Source organism: Eptesicus fuscus, chromosome 21 (assembly GCF_027574615.1).
Source record: "Eptesicus fuscus isolate TK198812 chromosome 21, DD_ASM_mEF_20220401, whole genome shotgun sequence".
Taxonomy (NCBI): Eukaryota; Metazoa; Chordata; class Mammalia; order Chiroptera; family Vespertilionidae; genus Eptesicus; species Eptesicus fuscus.
In genome coordinates, this window is record NC_072493.1 from 5065833 (window position 1) to 5090964 (window position 25132).

General features: G+C 60.1%; 1 protein-coding gene across 1 annotated transcript in view; it reads left to right on the forward strand.

Moving 5' to 3' along the window:
* The window catches only part of ZNF423 (zinc finger protein 423), a 154525-nt gene extending 129600 nt beyond the window's left edge, over positions 1–24925 (forward strand). The window contains exon 6 of the mRNA XM_008152348.3: positions 24246–24925. Coding sequence (XP_008150570.2) covers positions 24246–24275 — 30 coding nt within the window. The 3' untranslated portion in view covers positions 24276–24925. The remainder of the gene's footprint in view (positions 1–24245) is intronic.
* The last annotated feature ends 207 nt before the right edge of the window (positions 24926–25132 follow it).

Sequence of the window (25132 nt, forward strand, 5' to 3'; positions counted from 1 at the left end):
TTAGAGAGAGTGGAAGGGAGGGGGAGAGACAGATAAAGAGAAACATCGATGTGAGAGAGACACATCGATTGGTTGCCTCCCATACGGGCCCTGAGCAGGGCTGGGATCGAGCCTACAACTGAGATCCGTGCCCTTGGCTGGAATCGAACTCGGAATCCTTCAGTCCATGGGCCGACGTCCTAGCCACTGAGCCACACTGGCTAGGGCTACCCGTTGGCCTTTTTTGAGCTTTGTGGGTACCGCGGTGCCAGGCCCACCTCGCCGGCAGAGTGTGGAGCTGCGGCCTCCGTCCCATCTGGCGTCAGCCACGCCCTCCCCGGCTGCCGAGGGCCCCAGGCCCCAGGCCGGTTCCCGGGAGCCGCGGGTTCCTGGGTCACCCCGTCAGCCTTTAAGGCAGATCCTCAAGTGCCGAGGACCTCCCTAAATTATAGCTTTAACGAGTCCCTATTTTCTGCAATTACTGATTTTAATTACAGACCGTTTAAATGTGGAAGTGTTGTCGCAACGCCAAATCTATGCAAATAATGGCTTTCGTTAAGTGGTTCAAACAGCAATTTTCTGGGTTTTGAGAGGAGGGTTTTCCAGCCGTGGGAGTTTTCGTCGCCATCTCGCTGAAGCCCGGGCCGGCAGGCAGGGTGGCTTCCCTCGCTGACGTGGGGTTAAGTGTGCAGCCGGAGCACGGCCTGGTCCCCGGGCCTCAACTGGCTCACATGGCCGAGTGTCATTGAGGTCCAGTGGGGATTCCGGGAAGATACTATTTATAGGTGCAAGTGACACGGGGCTGAGAGGTCTTGAGAAGACGCAGGGACGGCGGCTGTTCTCACTGTCGGACTGGAAATACCGCTGTGGACATAGAAGCCATACGGTGGATTAGCTGGCCAGCGTGGCTCAGTGGTTGAGCGTCGACCCATGCACCAGGAGGTAGCTGGTTCGATTCCCAGTCAGGGCACATGCCGGGTTTGCAGGTGTGATCCCCAGTGTGGGGTGAGGTGGGGTACTCCTTGGTGAGGTGGTCAGGGAGAGCCTCTCTGAGGAGGTCACATTTGAACCGAGGCCTGGGTGCCGAGAAGGAGAGAGCGTGTGGAAGAGAGCCGTGCAAAGGCCCTGTGGTCAGAGGGAGCTAGGTGTGCTGCTGGCACAGAAGGCAAAGTGGGGCTGGAGCACAAAAGAATGGGGACTGGAGGGAGGGGCTGGCAGGTGGCCCAGGTCATGGCAAGGTTTGCAGGGCAGCAGAGGCTTTGGGGTTTTATCCCGTTGCAGTGGGAAGCCCAGCAGGGAAGAGGTATTATCTGACTTATTCTGTGCCTCAGCATTTAAGACAGTGGTTGGCAAACCGCAGCTCGAGAGCCACATGCGGCTCTTTGGCCCCTGGAGTGTGGCTCTTCCACAAAATACCACGGCCTGAGCAAGTCTATTTTGAAGAAGTGGCGTTAGAAGAAGTTTAAGTTTAAAAAATGTGGCTCTCAAAAGAAATTTCAATCGTTGTCCTGTTGATCTTTGGCTCTGCTGACTAATGAGTGTGCCGACCACTGACTTAAGAAGTTTAGTCTTTGAAAGGACACTGTTAAGTGATGAGAAGTCACAGACTTAAGTGAAAACATTTACAGGTCACATGCTTGTAGCCAGAACATATAAAATAAAACTTTCAATACTCGTGAATGGTGGCGGGGAGGGGATCCACAAAAAGTGAGCAAAACCTTCAGGCCTTCACCTACGAGGTGTGGATGCTCACGTCCCTCGTCCTTAGGGACGTGCCGGCGAAAACCATGATGATAAGCCACCGTGACGAAAACCAAACAAACCGCGACAACACCGAGTGGGTCCGGGGTGTGGACGAGGCGTCGGAACGCCCAGACTTTGCTGGTGAAGCGCAAGGGGCCCAGCCACTCGGCGGCGTAGCTTGTGAGTTTCTTCTGTAGAGAAACATGCATGTGACACGCCACCTGGCGGCCCTTCTCCTAGCTGCTCCCCCAGGAGAACTGCAAACGTGCTCCCCACAGCCTCGCCAGGAATGAGGACAGAGCGCTCCTCGCGCGCCCTACCTGTCTCTTAGTGGATGGAGGGTGGAGGGTGGAGGGTGGAGGGTGGAGGGTGGATGGTGGAGGGACGAGGTCCAGGCATCCTCCCGGCGACGGCTCAGGAGCAAGCAGCACGTCAGCAGCAAGAGCTGCAGATGCCAATGGAGGGAAGCCAGACTCAACAAGCTCTGCCTGGGTGTTTGTGTCCGCGACGTCCCGGGAACGGGCAGAAATGCTGGAAGGGAAAACAGTAGGTGCAGGGGCTGCAGGTGGGGGCAGAAATGGAGACTTCACAAGGTTCTCCTAAACATGCAGGCAGCAAGCGCCCACATGCACATGCTTACATAGGCTTGCGCGCACATGCACGCGCACATGCACATGCACACATGCACACATGCACGCCCACACCCTGAGCGCTCGTTGTGCCGGGCTGGGCGGGTCCAGCCTCACTTCCGGGAGCTCCCAGACCCGTTTGGCTGGAAGAGCCTCGGGTGGACGGCAGGCAGGTGCGGGGACCATTGTCGGCAAGTGTGTAAGCGCCGTCGGGAGGAGGATACTGTCCACATGCTTCCGCGGCCTGAAGACTCCGGGCGTGGGCAGAAGCTCAGGACGTGGCCCTGGTCTCTGGCCATCCCAGGTCAGGGGCGAGTTCACTCTAGCTGGGCCTTTCGATGGGAGGGGCTCAGGGTGGGTTTGGATGCCAGGAGCTGTTTCGGGGGTCCTGCTCCCAGGAGTCAAGCATCCCTTCATCGAGGCAGGGACACGCAGCCTCAGCCTGGCTCTGCCGTCCTCTGTCCTGGGTGTCCTGGGTGTGGGAAGGTGGCCCGCACCGCCCGACCCCTGTTGCTTCCGCTGAGGCCCCTCTTCCTCCGCTGCGCCCGGGCCCCGTGGAGGCGGTGGGCGGACCCGGTTGGGAGGGTGAGACAGACTGCAAGCCATAGACTCCCACAGTGTCAGGGCTGTCGGCCTGTGTGTCCAGCCTCAGGCCTCGGCAGATGAAGGCCTGGGGCTCTGTGGGCCCCCTGCCAGGGCTGAGCTGACCCGAGAGGAAGGGCAGGCTCGGCCCGTGCCGCCCAGCTGTCCCCGAGTCCCCGCAGACACCTCTGTGCACGCAGACCCTGGCATGGAGGGCACCTCCTCTCCTTCCTGACGGCTTCACTGAATCCCGCTCTTCAGCATCACCGGGGAGGGCACGAGGGAGTGTGCCCATCGCCAGCCTAGCAGGGCCGGCTCCGGCGTGCGGGACAAGACCCACCGAAACCGGAGGAGAAATAGAACAGCCCCACCCCTGGGCAGGTCCCTGCTGCGGGCCGGGCCCCGCTCTAAGCATTTTGCTTGAATTGGTCTCAACACAGCCCAGGATGGCGGAGCTCTCGTCTCCACGGACTGATGTGGGAACGAGGCTCCCGGAGGCCCGGGGACTGGCCCAAGGTTACGGGCGCACGGCAGAGGCGTGTGCAAAGCCAGATCGTGGCGGCCACCAAGGCACACGAAAACCCCCCAAAGTTTACACGCGCTGCCGTTTGTATGAGCTAATAGATTAAATGAGGCCTGCGGTGCTGAACTATAAAAAGCCTGCATGTCAGGGGACCAGAAACTATTTTCGTAGTTGGGCCAAGCAGGTAGCACAAGCAGCGGCGCCGACAGGGGATGCGCGGGAGCCTGGCGGTGGGTGGCCCAGGTGGGAGCGCCGGGGCCCCTGCTGGGGAGCCGGCCTGGGGGCCGCGTTCGCTGGGCTGGAGCGGGAGACCAGGAGCCTGCAAACGTCGCAACGAGCGAGGGGGTGAGTCCCGCTCTGGCCAGGCCTGGGGAGAAGGATTCAGGCCAGTCGTGGAGGCAGGGACCTCGTAAGACCTCAAGCTTCCCAGACCTCCCCCCTGCCCCACACACACACCTACAGAAACGTGGGGCGCACAGAGAGCTGTCACAGGGAGGCGGGGCCCGGGAACGGCTCTTCTGGCCTCTGGTGTCCTGGCTTCCTGCAGGCCTCGGGGAAGGGGGCCGTGGGCTGGGGCTGTGGGCTGCCCGGGGCCCAGGAGGCCAGACTCCCTCACGGACAGACCGAGAGGCGGCAGGAAACGCCTCCTGAGGGCCCCCGGCGGCCAAGCGGCCAGCCAGGCCGTGAGCGGATGCATTTAAAGGATTAGCTCATGCTGTCTGCTTGCATGTGCCTAATCGTGCCACTTCCAGCTAAATGATTGCCATTGATTAAAAGCAGGGCTAGGGACGCTCACGCGCAGCCCAGTGCCCTTCCGATGGGGCACTCTGGGCCCTGCCCGCGGGTCCTGGGACCCAGCCAGGGGAGGTGCCCATGAGCCCGGGCGCCCCCTGAGCTCCCCTGGGATGCTTCCTTCCCAGCCCTGAGCGCGCTCGGGGGGGGGGGGGGGCACTCACTTGCTGCATTTCCTTGAACAAGTCTTGACCTAGCACCTAGCCAGGGCGCTGCCAGGGAGCAGCATCCCTGCTCGCCCAGCGCTGGCGTTCCGTGGGAAACGCCAACGCTGAGTCAGTGAGCACACGAACTAGGTCATGGCACACGGCGGGATTCCGAAGACAATGAAACACGGCGTCGTGATAGAGAGTGATGCACGTGTGTGTGCGTGTGTGTGTGTGTGTGTGTGTGTGTGCCAGGGTGTGTGTGTCAGGGCAAGGGGAGGGGATGTTAGGGATGGAAAACCGATTGGGTGTCCAGGGAAGGCTGGCATGTCAACTGGTCCTGAAGGCTGAGAAGGCGCCAGTGGGGAGAGGGGCTGGGGTTCTTCCAGGAAAGGGAGGAGGCAGTGAGAGGCTGGAGGCAGGGCTTTGGGGTGTCTGCGGAGCAGAGGAAAGGGCGCGGTGAGTGGGACGGACAGCAGTGCCTTCTCACTTCGTTCCTCTGGGCGGTACCATCTCGCCTGCTCAGGCGTGGATGCTTCTGGTGCACCTGCACCTGCTGGTCCTTCTGCTTGAAGGCCCTTCCTGTCTCGGGCCTCAGGGCCCAGCTCACATGGGTCCGGCTCAGAATCCCTCTCTGCTGCTTCTCCTTTGGCTTCTTCAGCCCTGGGTGTAACCCCAGCTCCCTTTGCCAATACAGATTGTCGTAACTAGATCTACACCTGAGTTCCCACTCTACCCTGAGATTTTTTTTGAGAGTGAAGACTCCTTTGCCATCCACCCACCCATCCATCCATCCATCCATCCATCCACTCATCCATCCATCCATCACTCATCCATCCATCCATCCATCCATCCCACCCATCCACCCATCCATGCATGCATCCATCCATCCATCCATCCATCTATCCATCCATCCATCCATCACTCATCCATCCATTCATCCATCCATCCATCACTCATTCATCTATCCATCCATCCATCACTCATTCATCTATCCATCCATCCATCATTCATCCATCCATCCATCCATCCATCCATTCATCCATCCATCCATCCATCCGTCCATCACTCATTCATCTATCCATCCATCCATCACTCATCCATCCATCCATCCATCCATCTACCTATGCATGCATCCATCCATCCATCCACTCATCCATCCATCCATCCATCCATCTACCTATCCATGCATCCATCCATCCATCACTCATCCATCCATCCATCCATCTACCTATGCATGCATCCATCCATCCATCACTCCATCCATCCATCCATCCACCTATGCATCCATCCATCCATCCATCCATCCATCCATCCATCCACCTATGCATCCCATCCATCCATCCATCCATCCATCCATCATTCATCTATCCATCCATCTACCTATGCATCCGTCCATCCATCCATCCATCTACCTATGCATCCATCCATCCATCCATCCATCCATCTATCTATCCATCCATCTATCCATCCATCTATCCATCCATCCATCCATCCATCCATCACTCACTTATCCACTCATCCATCCATCCATCCATCTACCTATGCATGCATCCATCCATCCATCACTCATTCATCTATCCATCCATCTACCTATGCATGCATCCATCCTTCCATCACTCCATCCATCCATCCATCCATCACTCACTCACTTATCCACCCATCCATCCATGTATCCATCCATCCACTTATTCCTTCATCCCTCCACCCATCGCCATATATTTCACCGTATTTCCTGTAGTTCCTAGGAAGTAGGAAATGGAGGGAAGAACATACAGGGGGAGGAGAAGAAGCAGGGGGGCTGTCGCTGCACATTCCAGGGGCCCAGCTAGAAGTTCCTGGTTTCCTTGCCTCTTTGTGCGCTGCCATCGGATCCAGCCGGATAATTACAACTAATAATAATTAAAAGTTAAAAGTGCTCTAGGCACATGCTTAGCATTTGACTCTTTGGCTGAGCTTTCTGTGAGCAGCAGCGTCTTCCTCCTTCCTGCTTTGAAGTCAGCCAGCCCGTGGCTGGGCCTGGCCTGGGGGAGCTATGGGGAGGTGCCGGTGACTCCGGCAGGGAGAGCCTGCTGCTTGCATTGGCGTCTTCTCCAGATCGCCGCCTCCCAAGTTATTTCCTATTGCTGACATTTGCACCTCAGTTTCCTCATCTGTAAAATGGGGTGAGACCATGTGCCTCGGGCTGTGACGATGGAGAGGTCCAGTGTGTGAAGCACCGAGGATCCGAGCTTTCCTTGGGCAGTGGTGGCACCGTTCAGGGGGTTGTCACTTTGAGCCCAGCACAGCTCGGATTCTATCACATGTGGCAGCATGGAGTGGCAGCGCCGTGCCCACACCCTGGGACGGACAGCCTGACTTCACGACCCAGCCCCACCACCGCGCAGCTCTGTGACCTCGAGCAGGTCACTGACCCTCTCTGGGCCTCAGTAGACGGGGATGATGCCAGTGCCCTCCTGTGGATGCTGGGGGCCGGGGGCGGTGAGCACCAGCCACTGTCATCATCACCGTGTTCGAGGTCTGGGTGCCACGAGCTTTCGGTTCACATCTCCATCGGCTCATCCACTCAGTGTAGCCTCCGGGGTTTCCTGGGCACCTGCCATGGGCCAATGTGTGCCGGTGCTGGGGACACATGGAGGTCTCAGCCCCTTGTGTGTTGTGGGGAGGGGACCCGTAAGCTGGTGAAGGCAGTGGGAAGCCTGTGTGTGATGTGTCTGGAGCGATGGGGTGTAATGAACTGCAGTATTATCTCTACGCATCGGATAGGCCTGTATCACAGCTGCTGTGGCAGCGGAGCCGTGTGCATCACGGCGGCCAGGGGCCTGCACCCTGACCGTGTCACCAGCGCCAGCCTCTTGTCTCGGTTCATCCGCTCCTGAGCGGGCGAAGCATTTCCCGCATCCGGGGACGCGGAGCAGTGTCACCATCGCCTCCTCCCGCTCCTGCTCTTGGGACACGGGCCCTCCTGCAGGGCCACGGGGGGGGGGGGGGAAGGGGTGCTGTGGAGTCCGCCTCTGGAAGAGGCGGAGGGTGGGCACTGGCTTGCCCCTTGGTACCCGGGGCCCAGGATGCAGGCCCGAGTCACTGGCCCCAACGTAGTGAAAACCAGACGGCGTTTCTGAGGGCCTCCCGGGAGCCTGACGCCGCGGGGACAGACTTCCAGACCTCGCCGTGACCCGGGAGCGTGGCGTCCTGTGAACTGCACGCCACAGAAGGTAAACCGAGGCCCCGGGGCTGCCCAGCTGCTGGGGTTGCACGAGACTCTCGGGCCAGGGGTAGGCCTCTGGTCCCGGGCGTAGGGGGCCGGCAGGCCTCCCCTCCAAAAGGGCAGGCGTCCAGAGGTGACCGAGAGGCCTCCCCGCTCCTGGGCGCGTGCTGTCCTGCTCTTGGCAGCTGCCGCGGTCACTGCCGGGAAGGGCAGGCGGGAGCGGGCAGGGGGCGCCTGCCCAGCTGTGTTCAGATGCACGCGCCCCGGGGCTCTGCCTGCCAGAGCGATGAAGTGTGTGGAGGCCCAGGTGGGGACTGGGAGGAGGGCTCCCCAACGGCCCAGCTCCGGGCAGAGATGGCACTTGGAATCGGCCTCGGGCTGCCCGTCTGCCCATCAGAGCCTGTCATTTATGCCCTAGGGCGGGGGGCCAACCAGCGTTAGAGGGGCACGGTGCCATTGCGACAGATGGGCACGGGGGAGCTGCCAGGAGCCTCGAGCCAGCAGCCATCGAGTGCCGGGAGCCCAGCCCCTCCGGGCGCGGCCCAGCCGGACCACATGCCTTCAGTTTCTTAGAAGCAGTGAGACTGCCAATCACAGTAGGCGCCCTGTGGGCCCAGGGCTCCCGGAGGTTGGCACCTTACAAAGCCCTACCCCCCCCCCCCAACTTAGAAAAGAAGGTGTTACCACCGTCCAACCTACAGGAAAGAAAGACCGGGGCCCTGGGGGACGGAGGTGGATTTCAGCTGCGTCTTGCTGTCGCTGAGACATGGTTGTGCGACCTGGTCTGTGAGACCGCCCCCCCCCCCCCACCCGCAGCCCTGGCCTCACCTGGACAATGGCCCACCTGCCTCCCCTTGAGGGTCAGGGTGGAATGCCCGGGGGGGCTGTGAAACGTGGGACACTGTGCCCGGCCCTGGGAGGCCTAACAGAATGGGGCCGGGGTGGAACTGAGGTGACGTTGCTGTCCCATTTCACAGATGGGAGGCTCAATACCCTGTCACACAGCAGGGACGTGGCAGGGCCGAGCTACCCTGGAGGGAACAGTAGTGACAGCGACAGCCCCCGGGCACTGTGGGGAGCCCTTCGCTCTGCTCATCCTGTTGCATCTGGGACCCTCCTATGAGGCCAATGCTGTTTTTCCTCCCCATTTTACAGATGGGGAGACTGAGGCACAGCGAGGCAGTGGCCGAGATGGGATCTGAGGGTGGGACCACTGCCCGGACACCGTGCCGGTCTTTTCTCTGCCCTTGAGCCCCATCCCTGTTAAAACGCGCCCTGCTTTGTCTCCTGCTCCGGAAGTCTGTCTTCCCAGCTCGCCGGGCCTGGCGTGCGGGTGCTCGGCCCACCGCCACGCGGCGAGAACTGGGTGCTCTCGGCGGGAGCCTGCGTTGCACCCCTCGGTCGAGCAGCAGCAATTACTAATGACATTTAGGCAGAAATTAATGATGAGAAATGCAAGTTGGCATTTCAGGAGCGCCCGTCAGCCGCTGCGCAGCAGCCCTCGCGGGAGAGGCCGGGAGGGGCTGGGCACGGAGGCCGAGGGCAGGGCGAGAATTAATATCGCTGTGTCAATAGTGAGCGCGGCCCACGCTGCTTCTGGACCTCAGACAAAATCACACGCTGACTGGCCGGGGCTGGCCCAGGGTCGCAGTGAGTTCACGGTGTGCTGGGAGGGGGGCGAGGCCAGGTACAGGTTCACAGGTGCCAGGAGGCGGTGGGGGCAGCAGGGGGCAGTGAGAAAGGAGAGGTGGCCTTTGGCCAGGGTCATGAGGGCTCAAATCCAAGCACCGCCTCTTACCAGCTGTGTAACTTACCAAGTGACATGGCCTTTCTCAGCCTCAGTTTCCTCATCAGTAAAATGGGGCCACCGGTGGACTGGGCACCCTGCGGGATAGGGGAGCACACCATCCCCTTCCCTCCCTTCAGTGAGAGGTCCCAGCCCGGCTGCCCTCACCCCGAGGGCCAGACGCACACTCAGGGACCAGTCGCTGTCACGGGAATGAACGTGTTTACAGCGCAGCGCCTGGGGGATTTGGGAAACTTGAAATGGCTGTCTGTGTTTCAAATAGGGGCGTTTCTTGTAATTACAGTGGCTAACATTTATATAGTGTGCATTGAGTGCCATTGTCCTTAGCACGTTTATACACTGAAACATTCGATTCTCACAATGCGGGTATTGTTAAAGTAAGGAAACAGAGGCACAGAGTAGCTAACTAACTCCCCGAGGCCACCATCCATCCATCTATCAATCCATTACTCCATATCGTTCACCCATCTATTCATGGACCCATCTATCTATTCACCATCATCCACTCATCTGTAAATCTACACATTCATCTATCCATCCATCCATCCATCATCCACCCATCTCTCTCCATCCATCCATCCATCCATCCATCCACCCATCTCTCCATCCATCCATCCATCCATCCATCCATCCATCATTCACTCATCGGTAAATCTACACATTCATCTATCCATCCATTCATCCATCTATCATCCATCTCTCCATCCATCCACCCATCCACGCATCCATCCATCCATCAATCCATCATCCACTCATCTGTAAATCTACACATCCATCCATCCATCCATCCATCCATCATCTATTCATTATCCATTCACCACTCATCTATCCATTCATCCACCCACTCATTCTTCCACCCACCCATCCACCCTCTATCCTTCTGTCCATCCATTATCTACCCATCCACCCATCTATTCATCCATCCATCTATCCATCTACCACCCGCCCATCTATTCGTCCATCATTCACTCATCTATTCATCTACCCATCTCTCTATTCACCATCCGTTCATCCATTATCCGCTCATCTACACGTTCATCTATCCATACATCATCTACTGATCATCCGTCCTCCATCCATCCATCCATCCATCCATCCAGTCATCCACCTGCCACCATCTATCATCAGCCATCCATCCAGCTGCACATCCATGAGTACTGAGTGCTGGGTAAGTGCCAGGGACTACACCCTTTCATGATGCTTCCTCATACACTTTAACACCATGCTTACCTGGTGCCCATCCCTCCCTCCCCTAACACTGCACATGCACCTACACACACACACACACACACGCTGGTGAGGTGAGTGGAATGGGACAGACGGGGGTATGGAGTATCCTTGGTTCGCCTCATGGACACCCGTGAGTTCTGCCTGGTGGTGGGAGGGAAGCGCAGGGCGGACCCACCTGGTCATGGAGGGGCAGGTGTGTGGGTGGGGATGCTGTGCCCACAGTTGGTTTGGGAGCTGGGTGAGGACGAGCGGGGAAGACAGGCTGGGCCGCCGTGTTCTTCGGCCCCTGCGATGGGCGCCGCTCGGAGGAGCCTGCCGTTCTGGGAGGCAGGGGCCCCTTCGCCCTTCGCTTTGCGCCAGACCGGACGTCCTCTCCGGACGGGCAAGGGTGTACAGCCGAGTGCTTCCCGAGAACCGTGGCGATCATTGGACATAATCGGTCTCAGCTGCGGCTTTGCTCGCTGGCGCATGGACACAATTCATCACAGCAAATGAGGTCCAGCTCCAGCACGCCGGGCCCTGCGGCCGCCGGGGCTCTCGGCGAGGGGCTGCCGGCGAGGGGCCGGCCACGTGGGCGCTGGGAGCCACGGGGAGCAGTGGGCCATGTTTTCTGAAGGACGTCACCCACAGAATACCCGCCAGGCAGCTCTGCATCCGCGGGGTTCCTTTCCTAGAAATGTTAAGGATGCAGGAAAGCTTTCCTTTGAGGAGGGGTGTGAGGATGGTTCCTTTGAGGAGGGGTGTGAGGATGGTGGCAGGGGGATGATCGAAGTCTGAAAACAGCACTGAGAGCACCTACAAGCACGGGGCTGGGTTAGGGACCTGTGTGTTGGTATGGTTAGTGACGCGGGACCTGGGTTTTCCAGAACAGCCCTCATGTCCGGGTTCCGTCCCCGCTACTGGCACGGCGTCCTGACCGTGGGCTCGTGAAACACAGCGACTGTATGTGGAGCTGGGTTTTCTCATCACATGTTGACGAATGAGGATTTAAAGTTGTAAAGACCTTTTTTTCCTAACGTGGCAAAATGTTCCACGCCTGCAGGCGAGCCTGCCCACCTCTCCGGGGCCCGGGCTGAGAGGGCACGGCTCCTCCAGAACAAGGGACTTAAAGGCCCAGATCCTTCCGGGCCTGGCCTGGGCGCCGAGTCCTGGACAGTGGGCTGGCCCCGGGCACGGCGGAGGCCCCCACGTAGCAGAGAGGTGGAGGAGGCCTGGCACGGAACGCCAGCGGGCGCTCGCGGGTGGCGTGCCCCTTCGTCTCTCTGCCTCCGTCTGTGCAGCTTCCAACTTCCAGCCCTGAGCCAGAGCCGTGGGGGCAGCGGAGCAGGCACATCCCGAGCGCCCACCTGACCACTCACCCTGTGGGGCCCCACCCAATTTTTTTAAATACATTTTTTATTCATTTTTTTAGAAAGAGAGGAAGGGAGAGGGAGAGAGATAGAAACATCAATGGGAGAGAAGCATCATCTATCAGCTCCCTCCTGCACACCACCCAACCCCACTGGGGATCAAGCCCTCCACCCGGCATGTGCCCCGACCAGGAATCCAACTGTGACCTCTTGGTTCCTGTGTCGACGCTCAACCACTGAGCCATGCCACTGGGCCAATTCTTTTTGGTTGTGGTAAAATACACGTAATATACATACACATAATACATATACACGCAATAAAATACTTAAGTAAAAATAAAATATCCTATATAATAAAGAGGTGATATGCAAATTGACCCTCATACCCTCACAAGATGGCTGCCTATGACCAGGCCGGCAGGGGGGTTAGTGAGGGACGACCAAACAACTGAGCAGCAGGCTGCGTGGGATGACCAGGCCAGTGGGGAGGAGGGGGGCAGTTAGGAGCAACCAGACCGGCAGGGAGGGGGGCAGTTGGGGGTGACCTGGCTGGTAGCGGGGGGCAGTTAGGGGCAACCAGGCAGGCAGGCAAGTGAGCAATTAGGAGCCAGCAGTCCAGGATTGTGAGAGGGATGTCCAACTGCCAGTTTAGGCCTGATCCCGGGGATCGGACCTAAATCGGCAGTCGGACATCCCCCAAGTGGTCCCAGATTGGAGAGGGTGCAGGCTGGGCTGAGGGGACACCCCCCCCCCTGTGCACAAATTTCGTGCACCGGGCCTCTAGTATTAATATAAGTAAATCAATAAAATATAAAAATGGATAAAAATGCCCCTAATAAAATGCACGTCTGAACCACTGTTCGGTGTGGTGTTCAGGGACAGCCAGCACACTCCCACGGACAGTGTCGTGCACACAACACCTCTCACCTGGCAAAACGGAAAGTCTGTCCCCACTACGCATGACCCCCAGCCGCGGCCCCACTAGTCGAGGACCTCACAGAGGCGGAACCCGGGGCGTTTGTCCTTCTGTGCCCGGCTTGTGACCCTCAGCATTGTGTCTTCAGAGGCTCCCCTACTTTTCAGGAAAAAACAGAACTGCCCCAGGCAGGGCCGGCAGGGCCGGCAGGGGCAGGAGAAGGGGCTCTAGTTTTGCTCCTCGCTGCCCCATCGTGCAGGGCTTTCTGGCTGCGTAGCTAGCTAGCGGTCATTTCTGCCTCCTCACTGTGTTCCCAGCACCCGCGGGCTCTGCGCTGACACCAGGCACCGCCGAGAGCTGAGAGCCACGTGGGGAGACACCCAGATCCGTGCAGGCAGAGCGGGTGCGGGTGCGGAGCTGCACGGGAGGGGCTCACCACATGGCAGGAAGGCCCTGCGGAGGGGACAGGATTCCGCTCGGGAAGCTGGAGGAAGGTGGTTTCACAGGGCTTCGTGGCCATCGGGCACCAGGTCGTGTGTGGCTTTCAGGACCATGGACAGGGTGAGCGCGTCCCTGGGTGTGGTGGGGACCCATGGTACCCACAGAGATCTCCCCCTGCCCTGCCTCTGGAAGTGAGAACCTGGCCGTGCCTCTTGTGGGCACTTGATCTTCCCAGCTTCCCACTGCCAGGAAGCCCAAGCCCCACGGGAACCCGGATCGTCGGCAGGTGGGGGGCTTCGAGGGGTCCTAGCAGTGCTGGGTGCAGGGACCGGGGCAACTGCACAGTGGGAGACGGAATCCAACAAGTAGCAGCCACGTCTGAACCACCACAGCAGGCGGGCAGTGGGATGGCCGTGTGTGCGTGGGGTTGAGGGTGTATGTGAGTGTGTGCACACATGTGAGCCTGGGACAGGGGGTATCCATGAGTGTGTGTACATGTGTAGGCCTGGGACGGTGGGGTATTCGTGAGTATGTGTATATGTGTGGGCCTGGGACGGTGGGATATCCATGAATGTGTGTACACATGTGGGCCTGGGACGGTGGGGTATCCGTGAATGTGTGTGTACATGTGGGCCTGGGACGGTGGGGTATCCGTGAGTGTGTGTACACATGTGGGCCTGGGACGGTGGGGTATCCGTGAATGTGTGTGTACATGTGGGCCTGGGACGGTGGGGTATCCGTGAATGTGTGTGTACATGTGGGCCTGGGACGGTGGGGTATCCGTGAGTGTGTGTACACATGTGGGCCTGGGACGGTGGGGTATCCGTGAATGTCTGTGTACATGTGGACCTGGGACGGTGGGGTATCCGTGAATGTGTGTACATGTGGACCTGGGACGGTGGGGTATCCGTGAATGTGTGTACATGTGGACCTGGGACGGTGGGGTATCCGTGAATGTGTGTACATGTGGACCTGGGACGGTGGGGTATCCGTGAATGTGTGTGTACATGTGGGCCTGGGACGGTGGGGTATCCGTGATTGTGTGTGTACATGTGGGCCTGGGACGGTGGGGTATCCGTGAATGTCTGTGTACATGTGGGCCTGGGACGGTGGGGTATCCGTGAATGTCTGTGTACATGTGGGCCTGGGACAGTGGGGTATCCGTGATTGTCTGTGTACATGTGGCCAGGCCAGGGCAGTCCCCCCAGGAGGGGGCCACCATGCACAGAAGGAGTTTGTGGCCGCCTGGAACACCATTGCTGGGAACCTCCATTCTAGGTGCTTAGGCCCGTCCATCAGGCACCCGTCCCCACGGGGCCCAGCCACCGGGGATCTTACCTCACGTGAGAAGCAGCAACCGTGGCAGCAGCCCCATTACCTTGGGACGTGGGGTCAGGGGTGGCCTGTCGCCGAGGTGGGCAAATCCACGGCTGTCCCGGAGCGATGCCGTCTCCTGCGCCGTGGTAACAGCGTGGAACCCGTCCCCGCGCCACCCGTCTCCGCTGGCGGCGGGCCCCTGGGCCTGTGCGTCCAGAGGGCAGTCCTCGGCCCCGCCCGCGGCACGGCATCCCTGTCCCCTCGTTCTGCTGGGTGGCTGACGGGAGCCTGTTTAGAAGCTGCGAATAGAAGCCTCCCGCTCCCTCCCAGGCATCTGTTCTCCGCGGGTTTATTTCCAAAGCACAGAACCGCACACCGACCCGTTGGGAGTTTGTTGGACTTTTTTTTTACATTATTTTCTCCCACATTTTCCCTCGAAGGAAGTTGTTTTCTCGTTCGTGGAATTTGTCGCTGGCCCCCTTCTGTGTTCCGGGTGCTGCAGAGCCGGGGAGAGGGGGTTAGAGAGGGCGCCGCCTCCCGCATGGGCTCAGAGCAGCGAGACGGGAACCCCGCAGGCAGCCTTTTTGGGGGAACCTCCAACAAATTCAGTCCGGGTCACACGGCTCCTCATGTGCCCCCGGGTGACTTCGGGCCTGCTCTTGGGTCTCACAAGTAACCTACGCCCCCTCCCCCAAAAGCCAACCTGCTGCCCCCTGGAAGGCGGACCCCCGCAGGCTGGGCGTCCAGATGAATTGCTCACCCAAGAGACAGACACACTCCCCGGCTGCCCGGGTGCGAGGCTCGCTCCCTGCTGCTCTGGAGTGGCAGACGGTCTGGCTGTCTGGCTGTCTGGCTGGCTATCTGGCTGTCTGTCTGTCTGGCTGCCTGTCTGTCTGTCTGGCTATCTGGGTGTCTGGCTGCCTGGCTATCTGGGTTTCTGGCTGCCTGGCTGTTTGGGTGTCTGGCTGTCTGGGTTTCTGGCTGCCTGGCTGTTTGGGTGTCTGGCTGTTTGGGTGTCTGGCTGTCTGGCTATCTGTCTGTCTGTCTGTCTGGCTGGCTATCTGCCTGTCTGTCTGTCTGTCTGGCTGGCTATCTGGCTGTCTGTCTGTCTGGCTGCCTGTCTGTCTGTCTGGCTGCCTGTCTGTCTGGCTGGCTGCCTGGCTGCCTGTCTGTCTGGCTGCCTGGCTGTTTGGGTGTCTGGCTATCTGGCTGCCTGTCTGTCTGGCTGTCTGGCTGTCTGGGTGTCTGGCTCTCTGGCTGCCTGGCTGTCTGGGTGTCTGGCTGTTTGGCTGTCTGGCTGGCTGGCTGTCTGACTGTTTGGGTGTCTGGCTGCCTGGCTGTCTGGCTGACTGGCTGTCTGGGTGTCTGGCTGTCTGGGTGTCTGGCTGCCTGGCTGTCTGGCTGCCTGGCTGTCTGGGTGTCTGGCTGTTTGGCTGTCTGGCTGTCTGACTGTTTGGGTGTCTGGCTGCCTGGCTCTCTGACTGTCTGGGTGTCTGGCTGCCTGGCTGTCTGGCTGTCTGACTGTCTGGGTGTCTGGCTGCCTGGCTGTCTGGCTGTCTGGGTATCTGGCTCTCTGGCTGCCTGGCTGTCTGGGTGTCTGGCTGCCTGGCTGTCTGACTGTTTGGGTGTCTGGCTGCCTGGCTCTCTGACTGTCTGGCTGTCTGGCTGCCTGGCTGTCTGGCTGTCTGGCTGCCTGGCTGTCTGTCTGTCTGGCTGTCTGGAGGAGGGCCGGGAAAGCTTCACACACATCCACGCGCGGAGGAGCCGCCTTGGCCTCCACGGACCTCCAGGGCTGTCCCAGGCCAGTGGACTGCCAGCTACATCCAGGACCCTGACGCCAAGGGGGGGGGGGGTCACTTCCACGCAGTGAGCCTTTTCCTGCCGTCTGTGTGAAGGGGGTAAACTCCGACCAACCGGGTTGGGGGCCCCAAGGAAAGGGGGGTGCACGCACGTCACAGCCGTGCTCCCGGGAGCGTCTGCGTCATCAGGCAGGCATTGAGGGGACCTTGGCCGTCACTCTCTCCTAATTTTAGTGACGTGCGTTGGCTCAGTTGCTCGGAGCATTCATTCTGGGCTGTTGACGGCTGCTCTCGAGTGCGCTCACCGTTCGTGAGAAGTGCAGACCAGCGAGCATACGGGCCTTCAAGACAGGCCATCTGTTCGCCTAGCCCCTTGGATGACTGTCAGACGCCTCCAGAAATAAGTGTTCACCGCAGGGGGCTGCCCAGTGAGACGCAGCAGAGCGGGGAGCCGACTGCCTGTGCCCGCACCCTCCCCCCAGGGAGGGGCAGACTGCGTGTGCATGTGCCTGTGCCTGTGTGTGCGCATGCATGTGTGTGTGTGTTGCGGGAGGCTTGGAGGGGTCCCGGGAAGGGAGCAGAGGGAGATGAGGAGCACGAAGCCCCGCCATACATCTTTTTGAGCTTCTCCCTCTTCCTTGCCTCTTGGGTGACTCCACAGCTCCGACACCTTCGATGGCTCCCCGTGGCCCAGAGTGAAGGGCAAGCTGCCTCATCTCGCATCCAGGCTGTCTCCACGGCACGCACCCTGTGCCTCCGCCACATGAATTATTCATGGCTCGCCCGGCACACGCTGCGCTTCCGCGGTTCACAGGCAGCGGTGCTGTGGCGAAGACGGCTCCGCGCAGACCGCATGGGAGCACCCCGGCCTGCCGGGACTGGCGGGGGCAGGGGGGGGGCCTCGGCGCTCTGTGCCTCGGTTTCCCGTCTGTGAAATGGGGAGAATCAGAGTATTGAGGCTTAGTGAGTTCATCGATGTGAAGGGTTAAGAATGGGTGTGGCCCACAGGTACATGTGAGCTGTGACCACCATGGGTATCTGCACTCCACGCCGGTATCCAGGAGGTTCATTGTCGGTGGGAAGCTACCTCTGTGTGCACATGCCTGCACACACGCACACACGCACACACGCACACGCATGTGCCCAGTGCAAGGTGTCCTCAGAGACTCAACTGGAAGGCCAGCATCTTCCCTAAGCATCTCCCAATAGAAGTCCTCTCATCATAGTGTGTGTGGTGTGGTGTGTGCGTGGGGTGTGTGTGTATGTGTGGTGTGTGTGTGTATGTGTGGTGTGTGTGTGTATGTGTGGTGTGTGTATGTGTGGTGTGTGTGGGGGTGTGTGTATGTGTTGGGGGTGTGTGTGTATGTGTGGTGTGTGTGAGTGTGTGGTGTGTGTGTATGGTGTGTGTGTGATGTGTATGTGTATAGTGTGTGTGTGTGTATGTGTGGGGTGTGTGAGTGTGTGTGTGTGTATATGTGTGTGTGTGTGTGTGTGTATGGTGTGTGTGTGGTGTGTGTGTAGGTGAGTGTGTGTGTGTTGTGTGTGTGTGAGTGTATGTGTGTGTGGTGTGTATGGTGTGTGTGGGGTGTGTGTGCGTAGAGTGGGTGTGGTGTGTGCGAGGTGTGTGAATGTGTGTGGGTGTGTGTGGGGTGTGGGTGTGTGCGAGGTGTGTGGATGTGTGTGGGTGTGTGTGGGGTGTGGGGTGTGCGAGGTGTGTGGATGTGTGTGTGGAATTGTGTGGGGTGTGGGTGTGTGAATGTGTGTGTGGGTGTGTGCGGGGTGTGGGGTGTGCGAGGTGTGTGGATGTGTGTGTGGAATTGTGTGGGGTGTGGGTGTGTGCGAGGTGTGTGGATGTGTGTGTGGTTGTGTGTGGGGTGTGGGGTGTGCGAGGTGTGTGGATGTGTGTGTGGTTGTGTGTGGGGTGTGCGAGGTGTGTGGATGTGTGTGTGGAATTGTGTGGGGTGTGGGTGTGTGAATGTGTGTGTGGATGTGTGTGTGGATGTGTGTGGGTGTGTGTGGGGTGTGGGGTGTGCGAGGTGTGTGGATGTGTGTGTGGAATTGTGTGGGGTGTGGGTGTGTGAATGTGTGTGGGTGTGTGTGGGGTGTGGGTGTGTGCGAGGTGTGTGGATGTGTGTGGGGTGTGGGGTGTGGGTGTGTGAATGTGTGTGGATGTGTGTGTGGAATTGTGTGGGGTGTGGGTGTGTGAATGTGTGTGGATGTGTGTGTGTGTGTGGGGTGTGGGGTGTGAGAGGTGTGTGGATGTGTGTGGGTGTGTGTGGGGTGTGGGGTGTGCGAGGTGTGTGGATGTGTGTGTGGAATTGTGTGGGGTGTGGGTGTGTGAGTGTGTGTGGGTGTGTGTGTGGGTTGTGTGGGTGTGTGGGTGTGTGATGTGTGTGTGGGTGTGTGTGGAGGTGTGGGGTGTGGGTGTGTGAATGTGTGTGTGTGTGTGTGTGTGTGGGTGTGTGTGGGGGGTGGGGGGTGTGGGTGTGTGTGTGGAATTGTGTGGGGTGTGGGTGTGTGAATGTGTGTGTGGGTGTGTGTGGGGTGTGGGTGTGTGAATGTGTGTGGATGTGTGTGTGGAATTGTGTGGGGTGTGGGTGTGTGAATGTGTGTGTGGGTGTGTGTGGGGTGTGGGGTGTGTGTGAATGTGTGTGTGGGTGTGTGTGGGTGTGGGGTGTGTGAATGTGTGTGGATGTGTGTGTGGAATTGTGTGGGGTGTGGGTGTGTGAATGTGTGTGTGGGTGTGTGGGGTGTGGGGTGTGGGGTGTGTGGGTGTGTGTGTGGGGTGTGTGAATGTGTGTGGATGTGTGTGTGGAATTGTGTGGGGTGTGGGTGTGTGGATGTGTGTGTGGGTGTGTGGGGTGTGGGGTGTGCGAGGTGTGTGAATGTGTGTGTGGTGTGTGTGGGGTGTGGTGTGTGCGAGGTGTGTGAATGTGTGTGGGTGTGTGTGGGTGTGTGTGGGTGTGGGTGTGTGAATGTGTGTGGATGTGTGTGTGGAATTGTGTGGGGTGTGGGTGTGTGAATGTGTGTGGGGGTGTGTGTGGAATTGTGTGGGGTGTGGGTGTGTGGATGTGTGTGGGGGTGTGTGAATGTGTGTGGATGTGTGTGTGGAATTGTGTGGGGTGTGGGTGTGTGGATGTGTGTGTGGAATTGTGTGGGGTGTGGGTGTGTGAATGTGTGTGGATGTGTGTGGGGTGTGGGGTGTGGGTGTGTGAATGTGTGTGTGGGTGTGTGTGGGGTGTGGGTGTGTGAATGTGTGTGGGGGTGTGTGTGGAATTGTGTGGGGTGTGGGTGTGTGGATGTGTGTGGGGGTGAAACACCCCCCTCCTGGCCACGAGCTGGGGAAGGCCAGGCGGCCTGACTCCCTCTCTGCGCCCGCGGGCGGCTCCGCGTGTTAATGAGCAAACAGCAGAGCCCACCAGCCGGACGTGGCTCAGGCTGGGCCGAGGATCCGCCTCTTCCCCCGGAAGGTGAATCTCCCTGGGGTTCAGGCAGGTCCCCGCTCCTGGGGACAGCTCTCTGTTACGCCAGCCGCCAGGGGTGGCCTCGTGGGGGGCAGTGGGAGCAAAGAGGTCAACCACAGTTTCTCTCCCATCCCAGCACCAGCTGGAGGCGACGTGGGTCCGCATGCAGCTGGGGGGCTCTGCTGGGGGTGAGCCAGGTGTGGGAGGCTCTGGATGTGGGGGCTACATCCCTGCCCTGCAGCCTTACTCTGCCACAGGGGCCTTAGGGCCAGGGCCAGGGACCAGTCCTCCTCTGGGGCCCCTTGAGAATGAGGGTCCCCCCCTCACCATGGAAACAAGAATTTCTCAGGGGAGGGGGCCCGACACGTGCCGGGCCTGGGCCCTGGGTTGCGGTCATTTTGCTGCCAATTGCCCAGCAGCGAGCACGTGGCTGTGACCTGGCAGGTTTGTGCAATGAATGAATGAATGAGTGAGTGAATGAATGAATGAGTGAGTGAGTGAGTGAATGAATGAATGAGTGAGTGAATGAATGAGTGAATGAATGAATGAATGAATGAGCGAGCATGTGAGTGAAGGTGAGGGCCTCACAAAGGAAGCCTGGGCCTGAGCTCTTTGCTGAGGACTCGCCCGGAGGGCTCAGCAGGGCCCCAGCCAGGGCCCCACCCCTGACACTGACCACCGGCCGCCCTCGCCCGTCACTGAGCCGTGTCCGAGGGGCGGATGGGCCAGTGCGCCTGGGACTGGCCTGGGAGTCCTGAGAGCCGGGAGGCTTGCCGAGGGGCTGTATCTCGGCTGCAAACCAGCGCCCCCCACCCCTCCCGCTCTCCCGTTTATTTCTCTCACCTGCTCCCGGCCCACACCTGCGTCTCCCTGGCAGGCGGAGGGCTGAGGGGATGCCAGGCCTCCCCTCAGGCCCCTCCCCGGCTCCCGGCTCCCACTCCCGCCCCCACATGGCCTGTGTGGTGCTGGGAAGCCACCCTCATTGGCGAGGTCTGCAGCATCTTTAAAAACCGATTTTCTTCCTCCTCCCCAGAGACTATACAGCGCTGGCAGCACAGCGAAATGGACAGGAAGCCTACGTGCCCCCCTGGTGAGAGGCCGCGGGCGGGAGGCCCCGTGGTGGGGGCCTGATGGGGTTCTCGGACCCTGAACTGTAGCCCCGAGCCCGGGAAGGCGCTGTGGTTCCTTCAGGGTTATTGACCCGGGCCCGTGAGCAGGGCCGGGGGAACCGCTGGGCGCACAGGTGCTGGGTGATCTGTGGGTCCCGGTGACTCCCCGCCCCCCACCCTCCCAGAGGCTGCATCCTCTGCCTGGGAGGGGCCGCTGCCACCCCGGAGCACCTGGGCCCTCGGCGCCCGGCCACAGCGCTGCTGGGTGGCACTGACCGATGTCCTCCGCCGAGCGGCCATCTGCACCGTTCGGCCCCCACAAACATTAGGGTGTCTGTGCCTCAGGCCCCGAGGGGGTGGGCCCGGCTGGAGTGTCCCCCTGCCCTCCACGTGGTGCCCAGAGCAGAGCATCCAGCAGGCGCTTCATCGTGCGGGCTGAGTGGATGCGGGGCCCGGCCCCCAGGCTTCCGTGCGGACTGTCCAGGGGCTGGGACATCCGGGTGGAGCCGCAGGGACGGGGTTCCCCTCCGTCTCAGACCCTCCGTCTCAGACCCTGCTGCTGCTCCGTGAGAGGGGGGCTCGCTGTGGTTCCTGCCCAGCCGGCATTGCCCTCCCAGGGGTCCCTGCGTGGGCTTCTGTGCCCGGGTCTCTGAGCCGTCAGCCCCTGGACGGGCCGGTGTGGGCCCCGTGTGTCTCCCCGGCCCTGCATCCAGAGGTCCCGGATGCCCCCAGCACTGGTGGGTGGTCCTTGGGGGCTCTGTGGAGATGTCTCCCCATCTCTGGTTTCCTGCGGCCTCGGGAGCAAAGGCACATTCGGCCTCGCTGTGCAGAGTCCAAACTCCCCCGTCCTCCCTGACTCTGCGGGGGTGACCCTCCCTGCCTGCATGTGCACCTCATTCCAGCCCGTACCTTTGTCTCCGCTGTGCCTTCCCCTCGAGCGCCCTCTCCCCTTCCCACGTAGCCACCCCCCGCACCCCCACGTGTGTACCTTCCCTCCGTGCGTTCGGAAATACTCACTGCGTGTCTGCGTGGTGCGGGCCCTGGGGCTGTACTGTGGGGACAGGAAGAGTTGTCCGTGTTTACCTTCCCAGCGTGCCTCCTCTCCCTCCTCCCCAGCCCCCACAAATAAAGAAGGGCCGGCCACGTGGCCCTGGGAGTGGACGGCTGTTGGCAAGACATTCCTGGGCAGCTGTGCCGGGCATAGCGTGCCCAGCGCTGGGCCGAGTGTGGTGGGCCGGACAGGAAGCGAGGCCCCTGCCCGCTGCTGGGCAGAGGCCTTCCGCCTGCAGTGAGGGGCACTGGGTGATGGGAGGTGGCCCCAAGTGCCTCAGCCTCCAGGGGCTGGGGGATGGGGCCTGACCTGGTGACCAGGCGACCTCAGAGCGGCTCGATCCGGGAGGGAGGAGAGGAGGTGGAACAGACTCGGCGAAGACTTGAAGCTCGGAGGGTGATTGGGTGGAGGGTGGGTTGGCTCCCGAGGGACTGGCTGGTTGTCCCTGCACAGTTGGGAGGAGAGGTGGGGGCTGGGGGCGTTCCCATGGAAACCGCTGCAACCCATCTGTGGTCTCAGACAACCCGCTGGAGCCCCCGGGTTCCTGACACCCCCGCCGAGGTGCCAGGCCACGCTGGCAGAGTGTGTGTTCGTGTCTGGGGTGGAGCGCGGACGAACCGTGTATCGGGGTGCCTGTGGGGCGTGGGGCCCTGGGAAGTCTGCCTGCTTGCCCCAGCCCCTCGCTCTCTGGGGTTCCCGTTGCCTGGGTGACCTTGGAGCCAGTGACTGAGCCTCACTGAGCCTCTTTGTTCTCATCGTACCTCGTCCCACCTTGTGAGGCTGCGGTGGGATGGGAGGAAAGGTACCTGCGACAGCACACGGCACGTGCGCGTGCCGACCGCCAGCCATGTGGCCTGCGCCCAGGAGCCTGAGGAAGGAGACCAGCAGTGGTGGCACCTGTGCTGCCGCGCCAGCCGCATCTTCTGTCTGAGCGCCGGGCGCTGCCCCTCCCTGGCTGGGAGCTCGCCGGAGGGGGTGGTGACATCACCACGGAGGTGGAGGCCAGGGCAGCAGTGCCTGCAGTGGGAGGCGGCTGCTCCAGGGCCCCGGGCCCCGGGTGGGGGTGTCCTCACGCCTCCCAGCAAAGCCTCAGGCATCCGGGCATCCGGCACTGTCTTGTGGCCCTCCCTGCCCAGACCTGGAGCCCAGGAGAGACGCAGTCACGTCTGCCCCCTGGTGGTCCTCGGCAGAACTGCAGGCCGGGAGCTCCTGGTCTGGGGAGGCAGGCGCATCCGTGGGACGGGACGTGGCCGGGATTGGGGTTTCTGTGCTGCCCCCACGCAGGCTCCTCTGCCGCGGGTAGATTTGCTTCCTTTCTCCAGGTGTCATGAGGCTTTGATGCGATGGGTCTAGATTTGGAACATGGACCCCTGGAAAGAAACAAAAGAACTGCAGGCTCTTAGAGGCCAAACCCCACCACCTGCCCCGGGGCCACTGGCTCCTGTGAAGACAGACCGCACTGCTGGCCGGCTCGGCTGGGCTGCGGCTGTGGCGAGAGGGAAGCATCTGGCCAGAGGGTCACCTGGGCCCTGGGTTCCCAGGCGGATTTGGCCAAACTATACAATGTTCTTCTGGCCGGAGAGCTGTCATGTGACCGAGCGGGCAGGCGCCCTCCTTCCGCGCCCTCTCTGCTGGGGGACTCGCTGCCTGGGCTGCAGGCACCACCACCAGGAGCAGGTCTGTGCCACCGGGTACTTCTCGGCTGGAGGGCTGCTTGGCACACGTGCCTCTCCCCGCACTGGGCTCAGAGCCGCTCCTGGGCTGGACCGAGAGGATCTGGGGCAGCTTGCAGGGATCAGATATCACTTCCTCCTCCTCATTAGAGCCAAAGGGATGCCTCTCATTCCTGCTCCCTCCCCAGCATTTCCCCTTTCCTTCCGTAGAGCCAGTCCCCACGGTGAGACCCGAATGGCAAAAAAAAAAAAAAGACAGTTTATCGGGAGCCCAGGTTGGCAGCAACGGGCACCGATGCCCGGGCCCCACATCGACGCGGCGTCTTGGCAGCTGCGTCCCGATGCACTCTCCCAGCTGCATTCTGTTCTGGAATAATCGCGGCTTTTCTGTGGCTCGGGGCCTACGTGCGTGGAGTGGGGAGGTGGGGGGCGGGCAGGCTCTCCGTTCTTCTGCCCTCATGCGTGTCTCCTTTCTTCGCCTTCGCAGAATCACACGATGAGCCAGCACGCACAGTGAGGGAGCGCGCGACAGGACACCTCTCCGCGGAAGGCCTGCCGGAGACGCCGTGCGGAGGGCCATTTGAACATTACATCCAATCAAAGTGTCATTTGCAACCCAGATGTAAAACTCTAATGATTTGGCCATGAGGCGCTGCTATTATAAGCAGCTGGAAATGAATATTAATGGCAGAGATTAAAAGTATTCCATGCTCAGTATTTTTTATTGCCCTGCTCCAGCTAGCGCGCTTTTAGACTTTCTGCCGCAGACTACGTTTCTAGAGTTAGAGGACCCCGCTTTTTTGAGCCTATTGTCCTTTGTTCCTTCATGTATTATATTGATAGTTTTTAAAGAGAAAGAATTAGTGTGGTTCTTTTTTTTTTTTTTCTCTCCTTGGCTTTTTCTTTCTTTCTTGTTTTTCTCCCCCCCACCCCACCCCCCTTCGGTTAACTAATTTTTAATTGCAGTTCTAGATAATTGTGCATTGTGACGTGATTGCTTGGCGATTGTCGGAATATCTCCTTTCCCTTTTTTAATTAAAGACGAATGCTTTGATTGGATTTGCCAGTTCACCGGACAGTGATTACAACTCTGTAACGAGCAGCGCCGGTGTCAGTGCCACCGGAAGGTCTGCTTGGCAGCGTGGCTGTTGACCGCGGCCACTGTGCGGTTCAATAAAAGGGAAACAGCTCTCCGCGTCCGCTGCCTGCTTCTCTCCTCCCAGCCTGGGGCCCTGGGGGGAGGGGGTCGCCCGTGGGCGTGTCCTCGAGTTCACCTGCCAGGGACCAGCACACAACAGACCCAGCTTCCCTCGGACAAGAAGTGCCTCGCCTGGTGCCCGCTCACAGCCGGGAGGGGCTGGCGGGGGCTGCCGA